The 27,080-nt window shown below is 41.7% G+C and overlaps 1 protein-coding gene across 1 annotated transcript in view; it reads right to left on the bottom strand.

Annotated features, from left to right (window-relative positions):
* The window catches only part of si:ch73-211e3.1 (mastermind-like protein 2), a 93,703-nt gene extending 69,243 nt beyond the window's left edge, over positions 1–24,460 (bottom strand). The window contains exon 1 of the mRNA XM_017709940.2: positions 24,087–24,460. Within this exon, the coding sequence (XP_017565429.1) occupies positions 24,087–24,134 (48 nt within the window). The 5' untranslated portion in view covers positions 24,135–24,460. The remainder of the gene's footprint in view (positions 1–24,086) is intronic.
* Positions 24,461–27,080: the final 2,620 nt, after the last annotated feature.

Genomic DNA, 27,080 nt, shown 5'->3' with positions numbered 1-27,080 from the left:
CAAGAGAAGAGAAGAATGGAGAAGAGAAAAGTAGACAAGACAAGAGAAAAGAACGGAGAAGGGAAGAGAAGACAAGAGAAGAGAAGAATGGAGAAGAGAAAAGTAGACAAGACAAGAGAAAAGAACGGAGAAGGGAAGAGAAGACAAGAGAAGAGAAGAATGGAGAAGAGAAAAGTAGACAAGACAAGAGAAAAGAACGGAGAAGGGAAGAGAAGACAAGAGAAGAGAAGAATGGAGAAGAGAAAAGAAGACAAGAGAAAAGACAAGAGTAGAGAAGAATGGAGAAGAGAAGAGAAAAGAAGAGAAATGAAGACAAGAGAAGAATGGAGAAGAGAAAAGAAAAGAAGAAAACTACACTCTTATTCATAACTTATTTATCATACCATATCATATACCAGAGAGACAGATAAAGCATTGAGAGAGAAAAAGAACAAACCGCTCAAGTTTAGCATGAAACAGTCAAGCGCACACACATGCGTACAGAAGGTCTTGGTGGTCTCAGTATGCTGTGCTGTTTGTTAAAGCAGTATAAATATTCATGTGGAGTGCTGCTGCTGTCAGTTTTAAATGAATCCTCCGACCTTGCTCCAGTCCACCAGCTCAACTTCACCACACCACTACAGCAATACAACTTCAAGGCCTCTCTCCCTCTCTCTCTCTTTCCTGCCCCTCAACTCTCTTCCTCTTTGATTATACCGACCACCCCCCCACCCTTTGGAGCCAAACCGTGCGTGTGTGTGTGTTTATCTCACACAGGGATGCGCTGCTTTGATAAAGAAAGCTGTTCAGATCAAGACGACAAGGGAATGTTCCAACCTTGACCCCCCTCCCTCCTTCTCTCATTAGAGCGTTTGTTTATTACGTGGGTGAGAGAATGAGGTGATATGAGATTTCATGTGAGAAGAAAAATCTCCTTTTCTTTCAGGCAAGCTCCTCGTAAAAGCAGTTAGCCCTCTTTTAGCTAACATGCATCTGTGTAGAGAGAGTGTGACAAACAGAAAGTGTCTGTGATGGATAGTGATGGCGGCTTAAGGAGACAGTTGCACAGAGGAAGTAACTCTTTCTCTCTGTCTCTTTCTGCATAAAGGAACTGCATTAAGTATATGTATGAGACAAGAAAGCAGAGTGTTCAGCAGTGGACGCTCAATGTCTGTCAAATCAATGTCTGTCAGCGAGCGAGAGAGAAGACATGAGGGAAGAGAGAGAGACATAGAGAGATAAAGAAAGAGAGAGAGAGAAAGACGTGTAAAAATATACATGTACAGACTTACAATTGACACATCATCTACAGGGGAAAGCTTATATATGGCATTCTTCTGTCACCTTGTTTGATTCCTTCAACTCACAAGAACGAGCCACTTCAGGACAGTGGAGAGGGTCTCTGGATGTAGTCTACCAAAGCTTCAAGACATCTACAACAGCAGAGTGATGATGTTCCCTCACAAAATTACAGCTGACCCCTCTCATCCTGGACATCACCTTTTCCAGCCGCTTCTCTCTGGTAGACGATTCTGGGACATTAAAACCAACACAACCAGACATACTAACAGTTTTTTTTCCCAGAGCTGTAGCTCACCAACCACAGAGGACACTTAAAATGTAAACTGACCCATCAAACCTCCCTTGCTGTATTATGTGACATAATGCCATTTGCACAACTGTACAAATACATAAATGGTAAATGGTGAGGGTTGCGTCAGGAAGGGCATGCGAATCACAAATATGTTTGCCATACCGGATCGGCCGAGGCCCGGTTTAACTACGACCGCCTCCGGTGCTGTTGACCAGCAGGGTGCCGGTGGAAATTGGACTACTGTAGCTCGAAGACCATCAAAGAGGAGAGGAGGAAGGTGGGTTAGAAGGCAGCGAGAGAGAAGGAAAGGCAGGAGTGTGGAGGTTAGAGTAGGGACTCTGAACATAGGGACAGTGACAAGTAAAGGCAGAGAACTTGCAGACATGATGGAGAGAAGGAAGGTAGATATTCTGTGTGTCCAGGAGACCACATGGAAAGGAAGCAAGGCCAGGAACATTGGAGGTGGATTCAAACTGTTCTATCATGGTGTAGAGAGGAAGAGAAATGGAGTAGGGACAATCCTAAAGGAACAGCTTGTGAAAAGTGTTCTGGATGTAAAGAGAGTGTCAAACAGGATCATGAGCCTGAAGTTGGAGGTTGATGGTGTGATTTTGAATGTGGTCAGTTCATATGCACCACAGGTTGGTTGTCAGTTAGAGGAGAAAGAGGAATTTTGGAGTAAGATGGATGAAGTGGTAGATGGTGTCCCTAGAGAGGAGAGATTAGTGATTGGTGCAGACTTCAATGGTGCTGGGTATGTATGGTGTGAAAGACAGAAATGCGGAAGGTCAGATGGTTGTAGATTTTGCAAAGAGAATGGAAATGGCTGTGGTGAACACGTATTTTCAGAAGAGGAAAGAACACAGGGTGATATACAAGAGTGGAGGGAGGTGCACACAGGTGGATTATATCCTTAGCAGGAGATGCCACCTAAAGGAGATTGGAGATTGTAAAGTGGTGCCAGAGGAAAGTGTAGCAAGGCAGCATAGGGTGGTTTTCTGTAGAATGAGATTAGAAACAAAGAAGAGGAAGAGAGTGAAGACAGAGCCAAAGATTAGATGGTGGAAGCTGAAGGAAGAGGATGGTTGCAGGCAGTTCAGGGAAAAATTGCAACAGTGAGAGGATGCCTGATGAGTGGAGAAACAGTGTACTGGTCCCCATTTTTAAGAACAAGGGTGATGTGCAGAGCTGCAGTAACTACAGAGGTATAAAGTTGATGAGCCACACCATGAAGGTATGGGAAAGAGTTGTTGAAGCAAGGCTAAGGCGAGAGGTTCAGATCAGTGAGCAGCAGTTTGGTTTCATGCCCAGAAAGAGTACCACAGATGCAATTTTTGCGTTGAGAGTGTTGGTAGAGAAGTGCAGAGAAGGTCAGAAGGAGCTGCATTGTGTCTTTGTGGATCTAGAGAAGGCATATGATAGGGTGCCAAGAGAGGAACTGTGGTACTGTATGAGGAAGTCAGGTGTAGCTGAAAAGTATGTTAAGGTGGTGCAGGACATGTATGAGGATAGTGAGACAGTGGTGAGGTGTGCAGTTGGAGTGACAAATGGTTTCAAGGTGAAGATAGGGTTACATCAGGGATCAGCTTTGAGACCCTTCTTGTTTGCAATGGTGATGGAAAGGTTGACAGATGAGGTCAGGCAGGAGGCTCCATGGACCATGATGTTTGCAGATGACATTGTAATCTGTGGTGAGAGTAGAGAGCAGGTGGAAGAGAATCTGGAGAGGTGGAGGTTTGCACTGGAGAGGAGAGGAATGAAGGTCAGTAGAGACAAGACGGAATACATGTGTGTGAATGAGAGGGAGGCAGGTGGAAAGGTGAAGATGCAAGGAGTAGAGGTCGTAAAGGTGGATGACAGGGGTGGGTGTCAGGGCTGATGTGTGACAGAAGAATAGCAGCAAGAGTGAAAGGGAAGGTTTACAAGACAGTAGTGTGTCCTGCTATGATGTATGGTTTGGAGACTGTGGCTCTGTCTAAAAGACAGGAGGCTGAGCTGGAGGTGGCGGAGATGAAGATGCTGAGATTTTCGTTGGGAGTGACAAGGCTGGACAAGATTAGAAAGAGAGGCCAGGTTGAGATGGTTTGGACATGTGTTGAGGAGGAATAGTGGATACATTGGTCAAAGAATGTTGAAGATGGAGCTGCCGGGTAGAAGGAGAAGAGGTAGACCTCAGAGAAGGTTTATGGATGTAGTGAAGGTGGACATGGAGATGGTTGGTGTGAAAGTAGAGGAGGCAGTAGATAGGGCAAGATGGAGGCAGATGATCCGCTGTGGCAACCCCTAAAGGGAGCAGCCGAAAGAAGAAGAAGAAGAAGATTTATTGTGTATTCTTTATTCTATTAATTGTGGTTTTATTTTAACATTACTTTAGCTAAATACTGGTTAACAGCCTGTGTGCTTGTCTGGTCTGTTTTGTATGTTACATGTGAAGTTGTAATAATGAGGAACTAAAGCCTGGGCCCACCAGCAGGCATTTGAGGGGTTAAAATCTTACAATCCCAGGTTTATTACATACTAAGTCTTATTATTCAGTAAGTCCAGGGACTTCAGTGCAAACTGGCTGAGCTACTCTTAGGTTATAGAGGTGTGTAATAAAACTGGGACTGTTTTAAGGGGTAAATGAATCAAGATTTTATGTTGGGTAATTTTGGGCTGCTTCTATCGGTCCATTCATTATGAAATAGACAATGTAAGGAGCAGCTGCCGTTTTCAAATGGTGTTTAACAGAACAAATGTTTTGAAAAAGGTTTTGACATGACAGGCACAATTGTGCTTTTTTATCTCATCCTAAAATCACTTTCCCTCTCTCTCACTCTCTCTCCAATACTCATTCACCAATCTCAACTGCTTCAATCCCTCGTTCCTACCTTCATTCATACTCTCTGCTTCACACTCTCTGCTCCGTACTGTTGGCTGTTTGGTCTTTATAACCTCCCTCTTTCGGCTCTCTGCTCTCTCTCTCTCTCTCTCTCTCTCTCTCTCTTCTCTCTCTGTTAATAAATTTTGTGAGTGCCTCTCTCCCGGTAGCTTTCCCCACAACACGTCACAGCAATTAAAGTGCTCATAAAATGGCGCCATGTAGACCCAGGGTGTCTGTGTGTGTACTGTGACCCTGTGTGTGTGTTAACATGTCCTTGAGGGGGCAGAAGAGGAGCTGGTTATTGATTGCGGGTCTCTGTACAACATACACTGTAGGCTTTTGATTTGTCCAGTCTGCTGCTACAGTCTGTTCTCCAGCATCAGGGAGAGCATGCTACTGACTGACTAACCCCTCCAGCACGGATCTACACCTATTCATCAAGCCACTGTCACCCTCTGCTCATCCTTTACACACTCATTAGGACCACCCAATGTTTACAGGATGCTGCCTCTACAACTGTCTTGTATCTTTTTTCTCTCTAGTTAGTTGACAACCTTTATGTGATGTACGTACCAAAAATAGCCATAATTAATTTTAACATGACTATTTGTCTATTTTCTAGTCCCGTGTAATCCACTAGAAATTTTGTTACTGTGTCTTTAGAACTGATATATGTAAATGGCCTCTGTTCTGTTTGTGAACTCTGTTCAGTTCTGTTTTTTTTTTTTAATTGTTCATTAACTTAATGAACAGCCCATTTTTTTAGAGAATTGATCCATTGGCAAGCCAAATTAAACATCTCCTTCCTACCAAGCAGGACGTTTCCCCACTTCTTCCACTCCAGTGTGTCTGTTACAGACTGTATGCAATAACAACACTCTTTCTTATATGAACATGAATGAATGAGTCACATGTCTTCATTGTTGTGACATCACAAATATGGGTTTGAAATTGTTTTTACAGTGTCCATTTATGGACTGTATGGAATGGGGGATTGAGTAGTATGTTTTGAATGTATGATTTGAACACCTGGGCAAAAAATGCGCCAAACCCAAAATATAATGGTTTATACTGATGGCTTTGGACTGCTTGGATTCCACATTTAAACCCTACAGAGAATATCTGGTATCACATTAAACACAAATTAGCTTGGCAGTGGCTTTTAACTGTTTGAAGCCATCAATGTTGAGTGGAAAATACTGACTATTCTTTCTGTAAAAGATTGTCTGCAAATTTATATGCAAAACTTCAATATTTAAACAATTCCCAGGGACAAGCTCTCCTATATTTAGTTACTTTATCTATTTGCTTAGTGATTGGTTGATAAGACCGTTAAAGCTAAATCTATTGCCATTTTGTGCTTGGCCAATTTTTTTGTCCAAGAGTGTACATGACATAAAAAAAAATCCACATAAAGTTTCCATGGTACAGACATTTAAAGGAGCTTGTTAGCATTGGTGTGTGTGAGAAACCGGCTCTAAAAAAAAAGCAAATCTTTGACCTACACTGCATTATATGTGTATTTATTTCAGGTGCTTGTATTTGATTTTACAGTTTCTTTTTAAACAGAAAATGCATGTTTAACTGTGTTTTATGTTACTTACTTACAGCGTGTATTTTCCTCACTTCTTACTTATTCACACAGCTGTCATTCATATCTGCCATCTACTAATGTGATTTGTCTTGTTCATATTTAAAAGCTCCTGTGCCGGGCTCAGTGTTATGTACCTGTTTGCAGTAGTTGAGAAAGGCATTATGAATATGTATGAAGTCTGCAGATCGTGCTGCTCAGACTGTGGCTGGAATATGAATGGCATTTAGTTCTTATGCTCAGTGTCTTAATCTCCACTATTACTGAACATCATAAACCAAAAAGAGTAAAATCTCTCTGCAACTCGTCCAGGCAATGATGACGAAAATCAGCTGAGCTCTTTTAAGTGTGGACCACACTCCAAACATGCACACACACACACACACACACACACACACACACACACACACACACTGAAGTGAACTTCCAAAACAAGAATAATCTCCTTAGTTACAGAAGAGTGTAATAATCTGTATGAAGGGGGATTTGATGGTGTGAATTAATGCATGAAGACCCTGGGCTCAGGCAGCAGCTGCATAGTAATGCAGAGAGAGAAAAGCATCTATAGTGCAGTACCACCCTCACTGCCAATGTGTCAAATGTTAATAACCTGCCAAGGGAGAAATCTATCCTCATGTTCATTAGTCATTAAAAAGGAATATTTTCACAGCAGATGCTGAAGTGCTTGAGTGTCTTAACAATTGAACAGAAGACGAGAGACAGAGAGAGAGAGATGAGAGAGAGAGAGAGAGAGAGAGAGAGAGTGTGAGAGAGAGAGAGAGAGACAAAGGGAGGAGAGATATGGACAAAGACAGCTAAAGAAAGAGAGGCAGAGAGAGGAATTAAGAGAGAGGTAGCGAGAAGAGTGAGAGAGAGAGAGACAGAGAGAGAGACATAGAGACTGAGAGACTGATAAAGATATAAATAAGGCGCAGAGACAAAGACAGTAAGATAAAATAAACATACAAATAAACAGGCGAAAAGAGTTGCAGAGATGGAAAGAGAGACAGAGAGAAAAGACAGAGATACAGTCAGAGAGAAAGAGAGGGAGAGAGAAAGAACAAGAGAGAGAGAGAGAGAGTTACACTTATTATCCATGCAGCCAGCCTCTTCTGAAAGGGTGTTGGCTGAGGAGATCAATGCTATATGACATACTCCATCACACAGACACACAGATCGATTGGCTTTGCTGCATGTCCTGCTCTGTTTTGTCTCATGTTGCCTAGATGAGCAGAGAAGCTTTAGAAGACTCAGGTGTTGGTGGTGAAGTGGTACAATGTAACATGTTACAGCAGTGTGATAACTTCTTCCTGTACTGAAGCACTGTAACACACTACAATTTAAGCTCTTTAGATCACCTAACAGTTACTGATTATAGTAACGTCACTTTTGTTATTTATGTCTTTAAGAGAACAAAATAAATGATGTGCAATGCATTTAAAACACAAATCTCCACTGCACTGGTTATTTGTGCCTGTCCTTTAACACAACTTCATTCAGAAACAGCTCCATTAGCTTAACAATTGAGTGATTAAACTTTTATTTGGAAGCACCTGTTTTTATCAGCATAACTGACTGTATCACATTTAAAGGCAGTGATAGTGATATTCTAAATATGATATTCTAAATATGACATAATTACTGAGTGTGTGCGTGTACCCATGTAATTAAACTCTGCCATGTCTTGTTGCCAGGCCAGTGCAGTGCCAGGCGTGGCAACTACACACTATCAACTGATCAGTAAAGACGAAACATGTATTCGCGCACACACACACACACACACACACACACACACACACACACACACACACACACACACACACACACACAGAGTGAAGTCATTTCAACAGCTGCACAAACATGCTGAGAGAAATCGTTGTGGTGAATGTGTGTGTGCCATGTTTATTAGCTCCTGATGTGGTAGGATGGAGAAGCACAGCTGGGCTGTGAGAGGGAGACAAAGGCAGACATTTTTACCTCTCACACTTACTGGTCATTCTGTCCTTCCCTCAATACTCTCTCTCCCTCCCACTGTCCATTTTCATGAGCTGAACATCACCTGGAAAAATACTGTCAATGCTCTTTTCTCTCTCTCTCTCTCTCTCTCTCTCTCTCTCTCTCTGTCCACTCTATGCTGCCTCTCGTGGAACAAATGCTTAGTTAGGATTAGTGGGTGAACCTGTTTGTAGATGTATGCTAGGCTTTATGCAGCTAATTGACCTGTTAGATTCTCTGAAACATCAGCAGAGAGTTGATTTCACTTTTCTCAGTTGTTTTTGTTCTTTTCAGGAGTTGTGTGCAGGTTTGGAGCCAACACCAATGCACACTCTTCTGCTCCTTTGGACGGAAAGACACACATCTGTTCAAAGGGCCAACCACTAACAAACATCTGTCTGTGGAAGAGTGGGGGGGGGGTGTACAGGGGTTAGAGTAAAATAGAGAGAGTAAGGGAAAAAAGCAACAGATTAGGAAAGAGCAAGAGAGAAAGAGAGAGACAGAGAGACAGAGAGAGAGAAAGAGACAGAGAGAGAGAGACAGAGAAAGAGAGAGAGAGAGAGAAAGAGAGAGAGATTCCCTGGCTGCGTGGTTGCTGTGGAATTTTGGTTCTACTGGAGAGCAGCTCCAGCCCTCGTAGTGCTGTTTGTTTTGGACGCCTGCACGAGGTAGAAATATGTTCCTCCCTTCCACCCTCAGCTCTGTCGCAACAGCAAACAATCCAACAGTCCTATGAGGCACTACACCACCAGCCAGTGTCAGCCAACCATGCTCCAGCTTTACTCTAGCATCAGTATGTCACACTCCAGCTTCTCTCCAGCCTAATCCCAGCTTCAGCTAACCACACTCCTGATTCATTTTATTTTCAGCTAACAATACTCATGTGTCACTCCAGCATTAGCAAACCACATTAAAGCTTCACTCCTACTTCAGCTAATATTAGTCTAGCTTTACTCCAGCTTCAGCCAACCAGACTCCGGTTTCAACCAAACACACTCTAGCTTTACTTCAGCTTCAGCCAACCAGACTCCGGTTTCAACCAAACACACTCTAGCTTTACTTCAGCTTTAGCCGACCAGACTCCGGTTTCAACCAAACACACTCTAGCTTTACTTCAGCTGACCATAATCCAACTTCACTCCAGCTCAAGTCAACCACAGTCAAGCTTCACTACACCTTCAGCTAACAATACTTCAGCTTCACTCCACCTTCAGCCAACCCCACTCCTGCTTCATTACAGCTTTAGCCAACCACACTCCAACTACAGCCAACCACAAATACAGCTTCACTCCACCTTCAGCCAACCATTCTCCACCTTCAGCCGACCACAACCCAGCTTCACTCCAGCTCAGGTCTATCATACTCCAGCTTCAGCCAACCCCACTTCATCTTAATTCTAGCATCACTCCAGTGTCAGCCAACCACACTCCTGCTTCAGATAACAATAATCCAGCTTTACTCCAGCCTCAGCAAACCACAGTCTGGCTTCACTCCAGCTTCAGTCAACCACACTCCAGCTTCACTCTAGATTCTCCACAGATTATTACTGACATTGCTCCTGATCAGAAGTACAAGGTGAATCCTTAGAATTTTGTGCAGTTTTTTTTTCATTCAGTATAATTTCACCTGCATTTGCTGAGATAATAATCTGGAAGCTGTATCTACCGTAATACAAGAGATTAGTTTACTCTGATGTGTTGTTCTAACATAAACAAGACTGTGGGCAGCTTGAATCAGATCTACGTGATATTGTGACGTTGTAAAAGCCACAGATTGAAGCAAACAAGTCACTTGCAAAAAATGTGTCAAATTGATAGCAGATAACCAGAATGTTGTCTTAGTGTCTCACCAGTAAGAACTCTCGGTGCTTGTGGGTCACACCAACACTGGGGGAGAATTCGTTTTTGAAGTGAGCATTATCACAAATGCGTGAAAAATCCACCCCTTTGATGTCCCCTATTTTGTGGTTTCAACGGGGTCTTAAGCTATTTTAATTCATTTCAGAGCTCTCCAGGGTTTAGTGAATCTGGGCCAAACAGTGATTGAAGCCATTAGAGTAGGGCTAACCCTATAAAAGCAGGTTTGGGGTCTGTTACAGAAATGAGTGGCTGAGATGGAAGGAAAATGGATGGAAAGAGGAGAAGAGCTCATTTGAAATATTGCTCTCCATTCACTTCAGAAAGTTGCAGGCCACGTTTCACATAATGTCATAATATATAGAGGCTAGGTTAACTACAATTTCTAGAATGAATGTTTATCGCCCTTACAATACACTGTTTAAATGCTAGGGTGGAAGAGGGAATGCCACTAAATCCATTCAAAAGGAATGGAATTGACCGTTTTAAATAGTTTTAATTGCTTTTAATCTGGATCTAACTGCTCAATAGAGACTCAACCATTTAAACTTTTCCTTCTGCCTGTCTTAGGAATGTAATATTGGAGAATATAAGAAAATAATCATTAAAATATTGGTTCTGCTCAGATTGAACTGACAGTTTTTTATTACATTTCTGAGTCCTGGTTTCAGCTTCTGTCAGAAGAATGCAGGAAAATGTGGAGCTATGTGGATGTAATCCAGTGGAAATCTACACTAGGGTATTGGCAGCCATGTCTTTACCTAATGACCCCTTTCTCAATTACATCATCAGCCTTTTGTAGCACTCCCGGGACAAGAGGTAAAGATACTTAGCCTGTAGCGAGCCCCCCCTCTGTATCCACCACCTGCACATACACGCACACACATTTTCCCTTCTAGTGAAGTTTAACAGTTATTGTACCAGTACAAGTGTGAGTTAAATACTGCTGAATGTTGGGGGGAGGGGTGTTCATGGATTGCTGCTGAAAGCAAATGCTTCAATATTCCAGTAATGGCTTAAGAATGCAGCAGAGAGGAATGCAGATGCAGATGCGTGTGACTGAGTTATAAATGATTTAAACTGGGAAAGATTCACTGTCTATCTTTTTCTCTCTATCCTACAGTTACCTCGCTCCCAGACAAAAAACCTCACAAAGACAAGACGCCTGTCTCTTACACACATACATACACACACATTCTGACCCGTTCTTTGTCTCTAGTGCTCTGTAGCACAGTATCACTGTGTGCACTTGAGCGTGTCCCTGCCAAAACGAGCATCTCCCACTCCCTATTCCCATGTTCTCCAAAAATAAACCCGAAGAGAAAAAAAACGCAAGAGCCACAATTATCCTAATGTGGTGATATCTGGTTGGCTTAACCCGTGTGCTCCATAAACTACAGTTTGAGTCAATAGCAGGAAGAACTGTTAAACATTTAACTGTTTAACAATCTCTTAACACTGTTAAACAATCTCTTCATGTTTTAATCCTGCAAAAATACGAACTACAGTTCTAATTAACTGTTTTTCACTGCTGTTTTCACACCATTGTCAGAGAAATGACTCTACTTGTCAGTCACATTGAGGATACTTTCGTATCTAAAGTAGTATAATTGTTTGGCTCTCTCACACTGCTAGCTATCAGAAAAGGCTTTTCCTTGTTCAGATGCAAGTCTGTTTCTTTCCATCTCACTTTCTGTTCCCTTTCCGCTGTCAAAGCCAAACACTCCCAACAGAGCACCTCCACAAGGAGACGAGAAGTGCTGAAGTGGCTATTCAAACAATGCTAAACCTAAATGTTAGCATGCTAATTCCAGAAAGCTGACTGTCTGGAGAGCATTCGCATCACACAAAGATTTCTACCCAATTACACAGTTGCAAAGCTTCATGTTGGGAGGCCTATAGTTGCTGTGATACATCTGAGAAGCCCCCAAGTTGATGGCTTGATGAAAACGCTATTAGAGTCAAAGTGGATGGACCAGCTGAATGACTATTAATCACTTATAAAGCAATTATATTGTCTCCACCCTTACAGTGACCTGGGGTCAAGATGGGTCAGGTGGCCGGTGCTCAGCGGATGGAGTGGGATGTGGGAGGGCCGTATGTGTGAGTGGGTGCGAGTGTAACCAGAGTCACTTGCTAACCTCGGCTTGCCTTAGTACAACATTAGGACCCTATCAGGTTACGCAGTAAACCCTGTGCCACAATCTGTTAGTGTGGACCTGCAAACTGACACTTCTGTTCCGCTTAGACACACTATTGCCATAGCGATACTCTCACTGACCCCACTGACACACACACACACACACACACACACACACACACACACACACACACACACACACACACACACACACATCTGAGAGTCAGGGAGTCTAAATGAGCAAGAGAGACAGGGACAGAGCAAGAGAGTGAGGAGAGAGAGAGAGGGGGAGAGAAATTACAGGGATCATATGCAAAAATAGGAGGGGGTGGGTGGAAGGACGAGAGGAAGGAAGAGAGAGAAATGAAAAAGAAAGGAAAATGTGTGTGTGTGCAAAGTGTAGCTGATGACTGACTTGGGAACAATGGAAAAGTTCACTGGAAAAAAACAGAAAAGGCTCCATAAGCAGCAGTGTATTTAAATAGCAAGTCAGGATATGTAAAAAATGACAAGTTCCTTAACCACATATACAGGGGTCAACACTGCTTGTAGCCTGTGCTGTAGCACCTGGTCATAGGATTTCACATTTTAGCCACTAAAAATGACCAGAAAAAGATTATATAATGACACAAGCAGTCAGGAGCCTTGGAGATTTTTTGTTTGTTTGTTTCTTGCATTTTTTTCTCCTTTTAACAACCCCCCAAGACCAGCTGTCTTGTGGGGCCACACCTGACCTTGTCCAGAAACAACTTGTTAAACCTTTGTTTCTGGATTGTTCTTGTTCTTGTACAGAGCACAGGCAAAACAAGCTAGCTAGCAACATCCGACTATTGCCTAATGCAACTGTTTTACCCTTGCATAAGGTAATGTAATTTTTAATGTGTTGTCCACACATGCAACACATATTTGCTGCTGTATGTTAGATAATGTTGATGAGTGCTGTATCACCCTCACTTTGAGCTCCACCTTCAAGAAACATTCCCAGATCAAACCAGATGAACTTTCACACATTCTCAAATATCCACCGCACTTGTACAGACATGATATCTGCCTTGCCAGAGTACATTCAACCAGTGCAGCTCAACAGCTGCATCTCTACAACAAACTCATCTATGTCAGGTACAATAAATGTGGTATTTATGTAGGGTGTCACCCAACATGTTTAAAAGTTCAATTATTAACATTTGTGGGAATAGTGCCTTCCAATGGCTTGCATGAAATAAATCAATAAATGAGTGATTGTTTTTTTAAATGAGATTTAGCAGTCACTGGAGGTTGTTACCATGGTAACTCAATTAACCATCACCAGGCACAGGCCAGCCTTTAGTGATTCCAATATCAAACCCACAGGCCGATCAAAGCCTGATAAATGCAGAGATGGGTTAGCAGGACTGAACGATAATCTTCAATCCAGCTGACAACACTATGAAGAACTAGTATCTCTTCTCAACATTCCCTGATTTGAAAACAAAAAGCAAGGCAGTACCTATTTACACTAAGCGAAAACAGCATTAACCACACAATCTGACAACTTGCACATGACCAGCACACAGGAATGCTTATTTGTGCTACCATTTTATACTTTTCATGAAGAAAAATGAGGCAGAAAATGGGGGAAGCTAAAGTGAGAAATGCATTAAAAGGACTAGAAAAAATCTGTGATTTTCAATCAACTACTCAATGAATATTATATTTAAAACATCAATATAACAATAACATTTACTAATGGTTGAAAAGGACAGACTGATGCTGGGTGGTATAGCACAGTGGATAACACCACTGCCCTACATGTTTGAGATTTGAGAGCAAGTTTAATAGCATGATGTTCCAATGAACACTATGAGTAAGTACTAAAATAATGCTATTTATATTCAGTGCAATAGCAACATCAATCTATTTACACTAAGTGGGGAACAGCAATAAGGAACACCGGACTGGTTTTTGGCATTGAAGCATCCTTGTTAACTGTAAAATACAATACAACAAAAATGTTCCTATAATTCTGGCCCAGATTCTTTATTTTAGCCATAAGATTCCTTGACTTGGTGGCCAAAGTGGCCAGTTCATATTTTTGTACCCCTGGACACAGCACAAACAAAACAGACACACTCCTCATGGACGGACCCTTTAGGTACGACACAACAGATGACAGCTGACCTCTGGTTTGCGCTTTTTCACTTCACACACACACACACACACACACACACACACACACACACACACACACACACACACACACACACACACATCCATGCATTCGCACGCACACAGTTAATGGATGACACAAGGGAATGAGGAGGAGGGGAGTGACCTAGAATACATGCACAGCCAAGACAACAACAAAACAATGCGAAAGACAGGCCTACAACACACTCTAATACAACAGCAGACAGATCTTTCTGTACGCACACATTCTTTTAACCTGATATTGTTATAATTTTAGGCTACATACTACATATAAATATGTTTCTGTTCTCTAACTGAGTACACTTATAGATAAAACATCTGTCTTTGTGTATAAATAAATAAAAACGTTCCCCTACCATTTCTGCTAATTAATAATTCACACTCTATTCCATTTGTATCACTCAGAAAGAAGAAGAGGAAGAAGAAGAAGAAGAAGAAGAAGAAGAAGAAGAAGAAGAGAGAGAGAGAGAGAGAGAGAGAGAGAGAGAGAGAGAGAAAAGATCACACTTGTGAAAAGCTGCCAAGGTTACTACGACAACTGCTTCTGGGAAGCAGTGCATTATGTAGGGCCAGGAATTCTGGGTAATGCTACTTTGGACAGCAGATGAAAGCTGAGTTGTCTGCGAATGTGTGCGAATGCTTCAGGAGAATACGCATCAGAACTCTGTTTCAGCTTCATCTGAGACAAAAGGTGTTTATCTGATAAAACACAAAGCCGGCTCATAGACCGAGTCTACACGGCCGCTGAATGAGTGGATAATTACAGCTTACCTTACAATGAATGTCCAGCAGTTTAGGCAGACACTGTGTTTAATTGCTGATTTTTATGCTTTCAATCGTAACAGTTTAAAAATATTCCAGTGTTTTTCTACCTAATCTGTATCTGCTGCATTTGTAGCACAAGGTCGATTATCTCATGCAATAATTTTGACTCACTTCTCTGACTTACTAAAAGAACAGAAACGCCATTGACTCAAAACTCAATAAAGGTCAATGGACAGATGCTGAAACACCATCCCAGTGGCTTTTATTAGAAATATGCTTTGAGTCAATGGGTTTTCTGTTCTTTTCTAAGCACAGGGAAATTATTGCCTGTGGTAATTGACTACATGCTGTAGATTGAGCTAAAAGCTAAAAACCACTAACCCTTTAGGTTCTAAGCAGGTCTTAATTAAAGACATGATCATGATTTTAGTAAAGTTGAATCAAAAAGTCAGTATGACTTTAGTAAAGTCGACCAACACAGTCAACAGCAGGGGTGTCCAACCTTACCCCAACCCAGTGTGGTTGCAGGTTTTGACTCCAACAAAGGAGAAGGTCACCTGATGGAATGTAAGGGGGATCATCATGTTAGACACAGAATGGAACTAAACTCTGCAGGAGCGTAAATGTTCTGGATGAGAGCTGACGACCACTACTCTACCTACCAAAAGTACAGAAAAACCACTGACCTGAAACTCACTTATAGAATCCAACGGGCTTTTACTACAAAGGAGTTGAAGTGACTGCACGTGATTAGTTGACCTTAAGCTACAAATGCAGAACAGGGAAATTAATCTCTGCGGTGACTGACCATACGCTACAGATGCAAGTGGAAAAATACTGAAGTATTCTTTACGGTTGTGATTTTAATAAAGACATTTGGTGTGAGAGCTAAGAGTGTAATCATGAAAAGAGACACAAAGAATGTTCAGCCTATTTGGCTAAATGGCTGAGCATGAGGTAATAAATGTATGCACAAGCGCACTCTCTCAAACATCTCATAAATGTGTCAGAGACCTGCCAGCACTCTCACACCCTTTCTTTGTCATTCATTCACTCATAGTCATCCAGAGTCTCTTTCTCTCTCTCTCTCTCTCACACATACACACACATTCTCTTACATATACGGGGACATTCCCCTCCCACCTCCCCTTGGTTGCAGTCAATTTCATCACAATATCTTTCTCTCTCGCTCAGCCAGCGCAATATCACACAAACTTACATTACCTACACACACAGTCAGCCAACAGTCACCCATATTCACTTACCAAGCAGCCTGACACACTGGCAACTGTGTGTATTTATGTGTGTGTGTGCGTGTGTGTGCGTGTGTGTGTGTGTGTGTGTGTGTGGGTGAAGTAGGGAAATTACAAGGTGTGTATTGCATGCTGTTGAACAGTGATGCAACACATTCTCATAGTGGAGAGGAGCATTGTTCATATTAGCCATGCAGAACAGATGCACTCAAGACAGCTCTACTGCTTATTTAGTCCCATGAGGCCAGACGAGAGCTTCCTACAACAATACACGTCTTGTAAACTTTTGTTGGTGGATCGAGGCAAAATCTTCCACTAACAAGCGCTCAACCCTTTGAAAACTGCCTCCAAATTCTTCTGCTCCATGCTCTTTGTTGTCCAGATTACATACAATAACTAGAAAAACAAGCTAGCTTGCAATGCACTCGTTAAATCTTTAGCTAGCGTTTATTCTTTACAATCAATGTTTCAGGCACATTGTCGTGTTGCCTCAGCATTGGATTGGTTTAGAAATTTCACACTCTATTTGTTCCCACCCTAATAAGTCTACATACCCACCCACATTCAGCCCAAAGTTTCTCATGGCTGTCCCTAGATATTCTTGTTACGAGATCACATCTTGCTTGTGTGACTATTCTGTGACTTGTCTGACCTATTTATCCATGCTCCGCCCACAAAAACTTCTTTCATAGCAACTGCTGGACAAGCTTTATAAAACACCAGCAAAACCTCCTTTATCCTAATCTGAGACTACAGCACTTAGTGTGGAAATGGTTGTCAACACACAGACAGGCATAAAACCACTCTCTATGGTATACTTGTTTATTTACTTAAAAAAAAAAAAAAAAAAAAAATATATATATATATATATATATATATATATAAATAATGAAAATTTTATATATATATATATATATATATATATATATATATATATATATATATATATATATATATATATGCACACACATATATGTTTATGTTTACATATATGATTATTTCATATATCATTTTCTCCAGATTCCTGCATAGTGCTGTACATTGTGTGTTTGCATGTGTAAGATAGATCACTGTTACTGTTAGGATAGATCAGGTAGCTACAACACCATAGCTACAATAGTTGTAGCTCAGTAGAGTAGGAAACATTAAGTAGCGCTTTTATACATATATTAGAGTCTGAATAGAATTTTTGGACAATGTTCTATAAAGCTTGTCCAACAGGTGACGGCAAACTGGTTGTTGTCAATATGTTTAGCGACAACACCATAGCTATAACAGCTATAGCCCAGTAGCACAACATGTTAAACTGGAATCTCATGTACTGAATGTATACAAACATCAGAGGCTGAATAGGATTTTTGCCAATGTGCTGTGTAACCTGCCCAACCGCAGGAAGATGAAGATAAATTTGTTGCTGTCTTTTCCAGCTTTTCTAGCTATAAAAGCATAGCATTTTAAACTGGAAACTCAATGTTATGCAACAAATTAATACATAGATTGGAGGTTGAACAGAATATTTGCCAATGTTCTGTAAAGACTGTCCAACCTTACAAAAGTTTCCATGAAAGAAGACATTTATGGGAGAGAGTAGACAGACTGGATGCACTGATAGAAAAAACAGGATTCAGGTTCTCTTTGATTACTGTCTGCAAAGGTTCAGGAGCATAACAGCAGTACAGCGTAGCGGAGGGTGTTTAAGACCAGGACATTCCAACGATCTTTCTGGTATGACATCAGTGTACTTGGTTAGGATATCTGAGCATGTGTGCGTGCATGTGTATGTGGGTGTGTGTGTGTGGTAGGAAAAGTAGTGGAATATTGAAATAGTCATGAATTATCTACTAACCACACGTGACTCACTTAAGTGTCACATACACAAAGGAAACACCAGTCCAGCACAACCATCTCTGTGATCCCATAAATGAATTCAAACTCATCAGTCCACCTGACTGGGGTGTCTGAGTGTGTAGAACGGAAGAGAATGGAATATTCAAATAGTTATAAACTGGCCACTTACTACACATGACTCACTTAAGCGCCTCATGCGCGCACAAAGGAAAACCTTGTTACTCCACCGCAACCGTTTTTGTAACCCCATAAAGTAATGAAAACAATTCAAAGAAAAAGAATCCAACCAATACTGTGGTGATGACATCATGGTGTGGGTGAGCAGACATTTCCATTTCTCTTTGTTTTGCCTGATTTTTCACATCTGTTCATTCGTAGTCCTTTTTCATTCACAAAGCCAAGCAGTGCTATCCAGCATAGACAGCATGAGTCCCTGACAATCCAAACTCTTTATGCTCTTAAGCCCTACAGATGCAAATATCTGAACACAAATATCAAATGAAGCATACTCTGGTAGATCATGAGCGGTAGAACTGTACGGCTCTTCAACGTGAGAATGTGGAGTGCTCCTTTGGGCAATTCAGGCACAACAGATGTTCGCTCATATGGTGCTTTACAGTAGATGGATGGTCCGAGGCAACAGATCAGCAACAAAGGAGTCGTTCCTGATTTGATGCCTCTACTCACCACCCTGGTCACATCTTAACACATCTAATCTATGCTTCTGTGATGCCATTTAACATGGAATTAGATTGTTTCTAAGTCCCTCTTGCCGTATATGCCTTAAAATGGCTCTTCTTACATGTTGTTTAATTAGCTTTTACTCATAGCTCATTAAAATAAGCAGAGAATTTCTGTCAAAAGGGCATACATATCCAACTGAGTACATAGAAGAGAAGATTACTTTATAATCACTAGTATTAGACAGTGCAGACTCAAACCTAGTGAAAAGCTACTGAATGTAAAATGACTGTAAATGTAATTAATTACGTAATTAACAAAGTAATTACTATGTCATTACATAACTACAAATAATTAGATAATATTAACTGAATTACGCACAAGGTAAATAACACCTCTAGTCTTGTAACAGTTAAAACCCCTGTCATTCATCATTATGAGCTGACACAGGTGTATACATAAAACAATGTTTCTTGTAACCTGATTTGGGGAAGTTTCTTCCAGAACAAAGTACAATGACTGAGAATGAATTGATGAAAGAGGCACATGACGCCATTCTCCGTCCTATCACTGTTTCTCCCTTTCTCTCCACTTATCTGAGGCAAGAGTTAAGTGCTGATAAGCTACCTTCACAGCAGCTTGCAACAACACTTGATGTTTAGCAAGAGCATGTGGCGAGGGTGGGTTCATTTAGAGCATAATGTGGGTCCCCCCCTCGCTTTTCGTGCAAAGTCTAAAAGCAGGGGAAAAAAAACACACACACACAACCTGATATTTGGTATGTAGCTCCTGTTTGTTTTCCATCCCTAGGCAACACTGTTATTTCCTGGTGAGGGTTTGCCTGATAGTCACTGACGCACTCTCTCTCTCTCAGTTCTCCCTCCTTCTCTTTTTTTCCCTCTTTGCCTCACTACCCCCTCACTCACTAGTGCTTTCCCTAGCAGGATAGCAGGAAAACATGAGCATCTCCCTCCGTGGGTTAATAACAGCAACTCTGCTTTCCCTTCTCATTCCAGCTTTCCTTTTTGTCCCTTTCTGCTGTTTGAAAAAGACACACAAAATCCATTTAACATACATGCTGAATATATGTGTGTGTGTGTGTGTGTGTGTGTGTGTGTGTGTGTGTGTGTGTGTGTGTATGTATATATGTAAGGAAAAAACTTTTAATGTTTTTAACTTTTAACTTTTAATTAAAAAAATTTTACTTTTAATGTAGGTCAATGGAACCAGGCCCTTTATTCCAACTCATTTTGGTCCATTCAGCGTGAAATTTACACACAATGTAACACTATATAGTAACTTTATAGTCAGTCCAGTACCAAATTTTCCACTTGGTTTTTGATACCTGCTCAAGAATGGTAACAAGATGACCAACAATGGTCATCTTCTGTCCACTGTCCTTACTACTGCTCATCTGACCAACAAGAATGGTAGCAACAAGACCTGATAGTACTCATGGGTGTTCTTCTCTGGCTTTGGTAGCACTTGCACGTGAAGCAAGGCGCTTATGAATTCTTTACTCTTCCGGGTGAAGGTAAAGTCACTAAGCACTATTAAATGACCACATGCACCAGAATGTGAACCAGAACGGTACATTGATGTGTTAAACATTGCTAATTTGTAACGAGTTCACTAAAGTGACATAAGCTAGTTACAAAGCTAAAACTATTAGCCTTTACGCTAGCCTCAATAGAGCATGTGTTTAGAATATATAATGCATATAATTCAGCCAATCAGAACAGATATGATTTGCACACATTCTTAAAGGCACAGTAACAGTATTTATTAACGAAAAGATTATTAAGTAACAGATTCATTAACTCTAAGGAAAACAGAGAGATTGGACAAAGCTATGTAAAATGGAACTAACATTGTTTTTGGTAAATGTCATATAAATGTCTGATAAATGTCATAAGACCTTAATGAAAAAGAACCTTTTTCCTAAGCTTTTCATCAAACCAAGAACCATTGAGGAACCTTTATTTTTCAGAGTGTACTTGCAGTCTATATGACTGTTAGGTGTAATAACACTTTCTATGTATGTGTGTGTGTGTATGTGTGTGTGTGTGTGTGTGTGTGTGTGTGTGTGTGTGCATGCAAAAAAAGGTGCCAATTACTTCATGTAATGAGTATAATACATCAAATGGCACTTCCCACACAGTGTGCACTTTGCTTTTAATGGCTTGATATGATTATACCACAAGTAAATGTGTCCTTGCTGTTCAAGAGTTTCTATGGCTAGTAAAAGACCCAACCATGATCATTGACCACCAGGAGACTTTTACCTCCTTTCACCCAACAGCTGGCCTTGGCTAACACATTCAAGGCCAAATTCTCTCTCTCTCTCTCTCTCTCTCTCTCTTCATCTGCATGCTCCTACCCCCTGCTATCCCTTCTTCTCTCTCTCACTGGGATACACCATATGGCTCTGTATTGCAGATACAGCAATCTCCTTCTCTTTTCAGGAAGAAAAAAACAGCAGCTCGGAAGGTGACACAAACTGTCAGTTACTCTGTGACACAGAAAGGCATGTGCAATGGATGGCTTCAGGGACAAAAGCGACCTCTTGGTTACCTCTCCACTCGCACTTTATTCAGTGATCTCATCCTTAAAGGCCGTCGGTGAGATGAAAGTTCACACACACTGTTGTTGTTTTCCGTTCCAGCTCTACTTTGAGGTGGATCCAAGTCTGCGCAGAGCCGGGTGACGGCTACCCTGCCACTTTCAGTGGGCTTAGATCTGAGCGGAGGAGCGCATTCCAGCTCGCCCTTTCTGCTTTTTCTTCTTTCTTCACCAGCAACTTCAAAGTGCTCTGACTAATTTGGCCATAGATCAGTTCAAAAAATGAAAAAAAAAATGCTGAAAGATCCGTTGCGGGAAACCCAGCGTGGGTGTAGCTCAGACAAACCACATGCTGTTACAAAGTGGCCTCAGAATGAAAAGGTTTCAATAATAACAATAATAATAATGATGATAATAATAATAATAATAGTCATCAACATCCATGGTATGCTGTGTTTCATTATATTAAAAAAATTATCCAACACTCTATCTGCCACATCAGAAGTAAATGCTTGATAACCAGGACAATAATTTCACTGTATTTACAAAAGAACAGAATACCCATCGACTCACTGCACACTTATAACAGAATCATCTGCCCATTAGCTTCTATTATAAGTGAATTTTGAGTTAAAGAATCTTCTGTTATTTTACTAAGTACAGGGAAACATACTGCATGTAGGAATCAACCATACAACCAATGTAGCAAATAAGACAAATTGGATAATAATGCTATATAAGGCTTATTTGTCAGCATAAGAAAAGGTGAACTATTTAATAGCGGCAGCCACCATTGCTCCTGCCTCAAACCTATAGGGACACATCCAGTTCCCCTAAGGCCCTCCACTAAAAGGGAGCTTCCAGCCTCACCCCATGTAAGCACCCCCTGTCTTCATCTTTTCTGCACTGAACACGCTTGGATTGATTTAATATATCGCAGGCACCACCACCGCACACATTCAATTCCAATGTCACAGTTTGAAAACACCTCTGGATGTTGATTTAGACAATGGCCTGCCATAGCCTGTCTCAGGAGGAGCGTCCACTGAGGTTAATGGGTTAATGGTCACTACACGCCATAAGGATGAGGGCGGGGTCACAGCTTGTATGAATATTCATCAATACTAATTAAGAGTAAGCCAAGATGTCCAGGGTTTCATTCATCCTGCACTGATTCAGTACAGAAGACACGGCTTATGAAGAGGCATCACAGTTCATCAGGAAATCAATCTGTTTCAACAAGGGCTGGACACTTTCCACCTGTCCACCCACATTCCTAGACCTCTCCTTTAACCAGCACTTTCCACACCAATCTGCATCAAATGAGCACTTTAGCTTTGTTCCATTCTATTATCGGGGAGAAAAAGATTTACTTTCCAAAAACCAGCTGCAAAGATGACACAAGGCTGGATTTGCTCTGCTATCACAGCACTGTAAGCGAGGTGTGTTTAAGCAAAATCCTAACAAAGCGAAGGGGGGCGTTGCCTACAGCATGACGCTGAGCAGACCTCTTTAGTTAATTGGCTGGGATTATTGAACGATGGGGCAACATGCACAGACAGTAGCCATATAAACGGACTGCTTGTGTATACGAACCACACACACACGCACACAAACGCGCTTTTAACCCATTAACTAATCCAGCAAGACTCTAATAAAGACTGGTTTGTGGCTCCTGCTTGCTCTTTACAGGCAGAGGCGACTTCTTCCGCCACTTCCTTTAATCCAATTACGTATTCCGCAAGCTTAATCCCGCGCGCGCGCGCGCACCCACCCACACGCTCCCCACTCTGTGTGTCAATATGATGGCAACCTCTATCTATCTGCAACCCCCCCCCTCTCTCTGTTAAACTCCCGCACCGCTCCCCGGCTCCCGAACCCCGCGCTGACGTCTGCAGAGCCGCGCTGTCTTTCTGTCTTTTCGCCTTTTGTCTAGAGCGGCGGAGCTCAGCCTCGCTCACTCCAACCAGCAGAACCACATGCTGCTGCTGCTCAGCAGAGTGGGGGCTTTTTCTTTTGCCTCAGCGATTCCTCAGCCGTGGGAAAACAAAGAGGGTCTCTTCGTCGGGCGTGAAGATGCAGCGCACGATTCATTAACACGCTAGTTTGTGACGTAGCTGCTCTTTAACACATTACATTGTGACAACAGTCCCTTAACACATTGCATTGTGACGTCACGTTCTTTAACGAACTGCAAGCCTTTAAGGATCTTTTGAACACTGACGTTAGTGAGCGTGCTACGCATTAATGCCAGTGCATTGCTCCCCACCATACTGCCGCTATGGGAATATAACGACACCGTCAATAGATATGAGTGTCGTCAGCATGATCAGCGTCCTAATATAAATCGCCAAGAACGTGAAACGTGGAGCTCGCGCAATTAAATAGCGCGGGTTCGCCCTCATCCAGATCACGAGCCGCCTCTGTGCACCCCACAAAGTCTATCTCCTACCGCCATCAGCTAATGCCGGTGGCTTCTCGGTCAAGTTTCCGAGCACAGTGCCGCTGAGATGCTGGAACACGTGAGCAGGTTTATTCTCCAATGTAGAAGTTTAAAGTGGGTCAGAGATAAAGTGAAACAACACAGAAAGCGTGCTGAAGTTTTAATGAATACCCCATCCCCTCCCGCACCCCCCCGACCCCTCCCGCACACACGCACACACACACGCACACAACCCCCCCCCCACACCCCAACACAGAGGCTCACATTCACATACACACAGACACATCCAAAGCTGGTGCTTAACAGCAATCAAAAGCTTATCAACTCACTAATGGGTCCATGCGAGGTGAGTCTAGCCGCGGAGACACCAGGAGCATCTTGGAGTGCTGGTACACGGCGGAGCCACTGTTAAATCCACTTTTGTAGCAGTGTGTCAACCGTCAGAGAGATAGAACATTAAAATAGAAAATTAAAAAAGGAAACGTTTAAAGAAATAGTCGCGAAATGAGGTTGAAACAGTCCCTTGGCGGCTGCTATAGGCGACCACGACAACGACGAGAAATAATAATAAGCGAGAATTCGATGCTAAAGAGGCGAGCTAATCTGACATTGCCGTTCAAGTGAATGGAGGCAAAGTTGGTCCGCTTTAGTAGCAGCTAGCGACTAAAAACTCAGCTCACATCTGCGGCCACTTGCGAGAGCAGCTCTCACTGCCTTCCGGACCGGAGGGCGGAGTAAAGCCGGAGATAGGAGGAGGAGCAGGAGGAGGAGGAGGAGAAGACGCTGTTGTTTTTCTTCCTACCCGTATTCCGCTTTCAACAGAAAAGTGTGCTTGTCGCTTTAAGAATTTCCACACCCGTATTCTAACAAGTTCCTTCCAATCTGCGCTATGATTGGCTAGTAGCGTTCCGCTGCTTGCGCTAGGATTGGCTGGTAGCCCATACTCACGAGCAGCCCGCCTATGAGTGATAATAAGCTAGCACCCAACCCGAGCGTAGGAGGGCGGTTTCCCTCGAAAACAAGTGGGTTTTGCGGAAAACGGGTGGAGGAATCTCTTAAAGGGACACTCACGAGAGTCAAAAGGAGATTAGCAGGGCGTTAATAAAGAAAGAACACAAAAGAGACAGAAAAGAGCGTGAACAAATGATAAATTAGTCTATTAGTAGTATGTTAAGGTTATTTTTAGGGCTACTATTTGCAACAAGGTAGTGAGGGTAGGTTATTATTTTTAACCACATTATTATTTTAAGTGCTAGGTTAAATGAGTTTTGGACAAATGTATGGTGCAACCAAATTTTATGCAACCAAGGCCAAGCACACAGTGAGAAAAGGTTTGCATAGAAATGTAAACGTTTGCTACTTTATTACAAAATCTAGGGTGGATCGTAGCTTAGAGTGAAGAATGAATGTGCTTCACTTAGTGATATCACAGTTAATGTGTTCATAGTGTGTTATTATGACAAATGTTCAACAGCATAAAGGCATTATTGCATTTCACTTGACCCTTCCAACCACAGTTTGAGTCCAGCTGCTTACCTGCTGTATGGCATTGACTGACTTCAGTCCTCTTGTTCAAATACAGCTTTTAAAAACAGCTTGAAAAAAGTTAATTCACACGATAGTGAGTTTGTTTTTCATCAAAGTCCTTATCTATGGATAAATTAATGAGCAGCAAGCTAACAAAAGTAATAGCACAGTGCTAAGCTCCAGACAATCACAACAAAAATCTATGAGCTGTAGGAATGGGGGCGAGAGGTTGCAATCACGGAGGAGTTAGAAAAATTGATTGTATATATAATATTTATGAGATATACACTTGACTAACATGCAGTGAGCATCACAGGATGTTGGTGATGAAAATGTTTCATGTTCAGTTCATATGAACCCACTCATATGGCTAAAACAAAATGTGCTGCGTTATCAATTGAAATGCATCTTTAGTGCCTAATTTGACAAACCAGACAAATGTGATTAATGATAATTCATTAAGAATAATCATTTTATTCGTTTGACAACCCTACATTTAAATTAAACTAGATAGAGTTTTATATTTCCCAAAATATAATGTGCAGTAGAACTACAATACAAATCTTTGGATATACAAGCCAGTTTACACTCAGAAGTTTACATAGATTTGAAATTTCCTTATCAGTTCTATTCTGATTCAGACAGGGTCTTCTTCAAGTATTGGCTATAATGGGTATTCTAGTCTCTCTGGTCTCTTCCTTGTTCCAACTAGGTGTGCTTGTGTGTAGAGTGGGTAATCCGGGTCCAAAAAGTACCTAGTTGGCACAAGGATGAGTGCCTGAGAAAGAGAGAGGAACAGTGAAACCCCAGTGGAGGCAGGGTGCTGCAGTTCTGGCACAAATACAAAAGAGAGAGAGAAAGAGAGAGAGAGAGAGAGAGAGACCAATGATCCCCTTACTGCACCTGGACTCAGAATAGTTTAGGTTACAGAGCACAATACCCTGAACACACACACACACATACACACACACGCACACACACACACGCACACACACGCACACACACGCACACACACACATATGCACACAATGTAATGAGAGCATGTGTAATGATGTGTGAACTTAATGTATAATAATACAATCCAGTTAATCTTGTATTATGTGTGATGCGTATACAGTACTGTGTAAAAGTCAGAGACCATCTCTCATTTATTTAATTTCCAGTAAAAGCCACCATTCCTTGCATGCTATTGATTTTTCAAATTAGACATAAGATAATCCCTATTGCAAAGGCAATGAAAAAAAACAGTAAGGAATAGACATGAAAAAACAGGATTTCGACATTAGAATTAAATAAAGATAAAAAAAAGTATGGAGAAAATAATGTTAACAACCATGTAAGACCTTGTAGCCCACCAAAACTGTCTCCATCAGATAAACAGTAAGATTTCATCTTTGAGAGAGAGGCAAAAATCAAGCTCCACAGGTGTGTCTGTCCATCCTTCCACTGTGAGAAAACAACTCTACACTATGAGTCTGAAAGGACGTGGAGCTGTGAAGATGCCCTTACTGAGAAAAGGAAACAAACAAAAAACATTTGCAAACCAAACAAAGAACCTGTTGGTGTTTTCAGAACAGTGGACTGACCACCCCAGATCCCAGACCCCAACATGAATTGTGGAGCTGCAGAAAATGCAACTTCTAAGGCTGAGCTTTGGAGTTGTGAAAAATATTCCCGCAGATTTCTCTAAAAAAACAAAAAGCAAGCTGACACTAAAAATGAATCATTTGTTCTTAAAGACATTTTAATGTAAACTGAGTGAGTGAAGGGCAGTCTCTGACTTTTGCACTGCACTG

Source organism: Pygocentrus nattereri, chromosome 2 (assembly GCF_015220715.1).
Source record: "Pygocentrus nattereri isolate fPygNat1 chromosome 2, fPygNat1.pri, whole genome shotgun sequence".
Taxonomy (NCBI): domain Eukaryota; kingdom Metazoa; phylum Chordata; class Actinopteri; order Characiformes; family Serrasalmidae; genus Pygocentrus; species Pygocentrus nattereri.
This window is presented reverse-complemented; position numbering and strand designations above follow the sequence as displayed.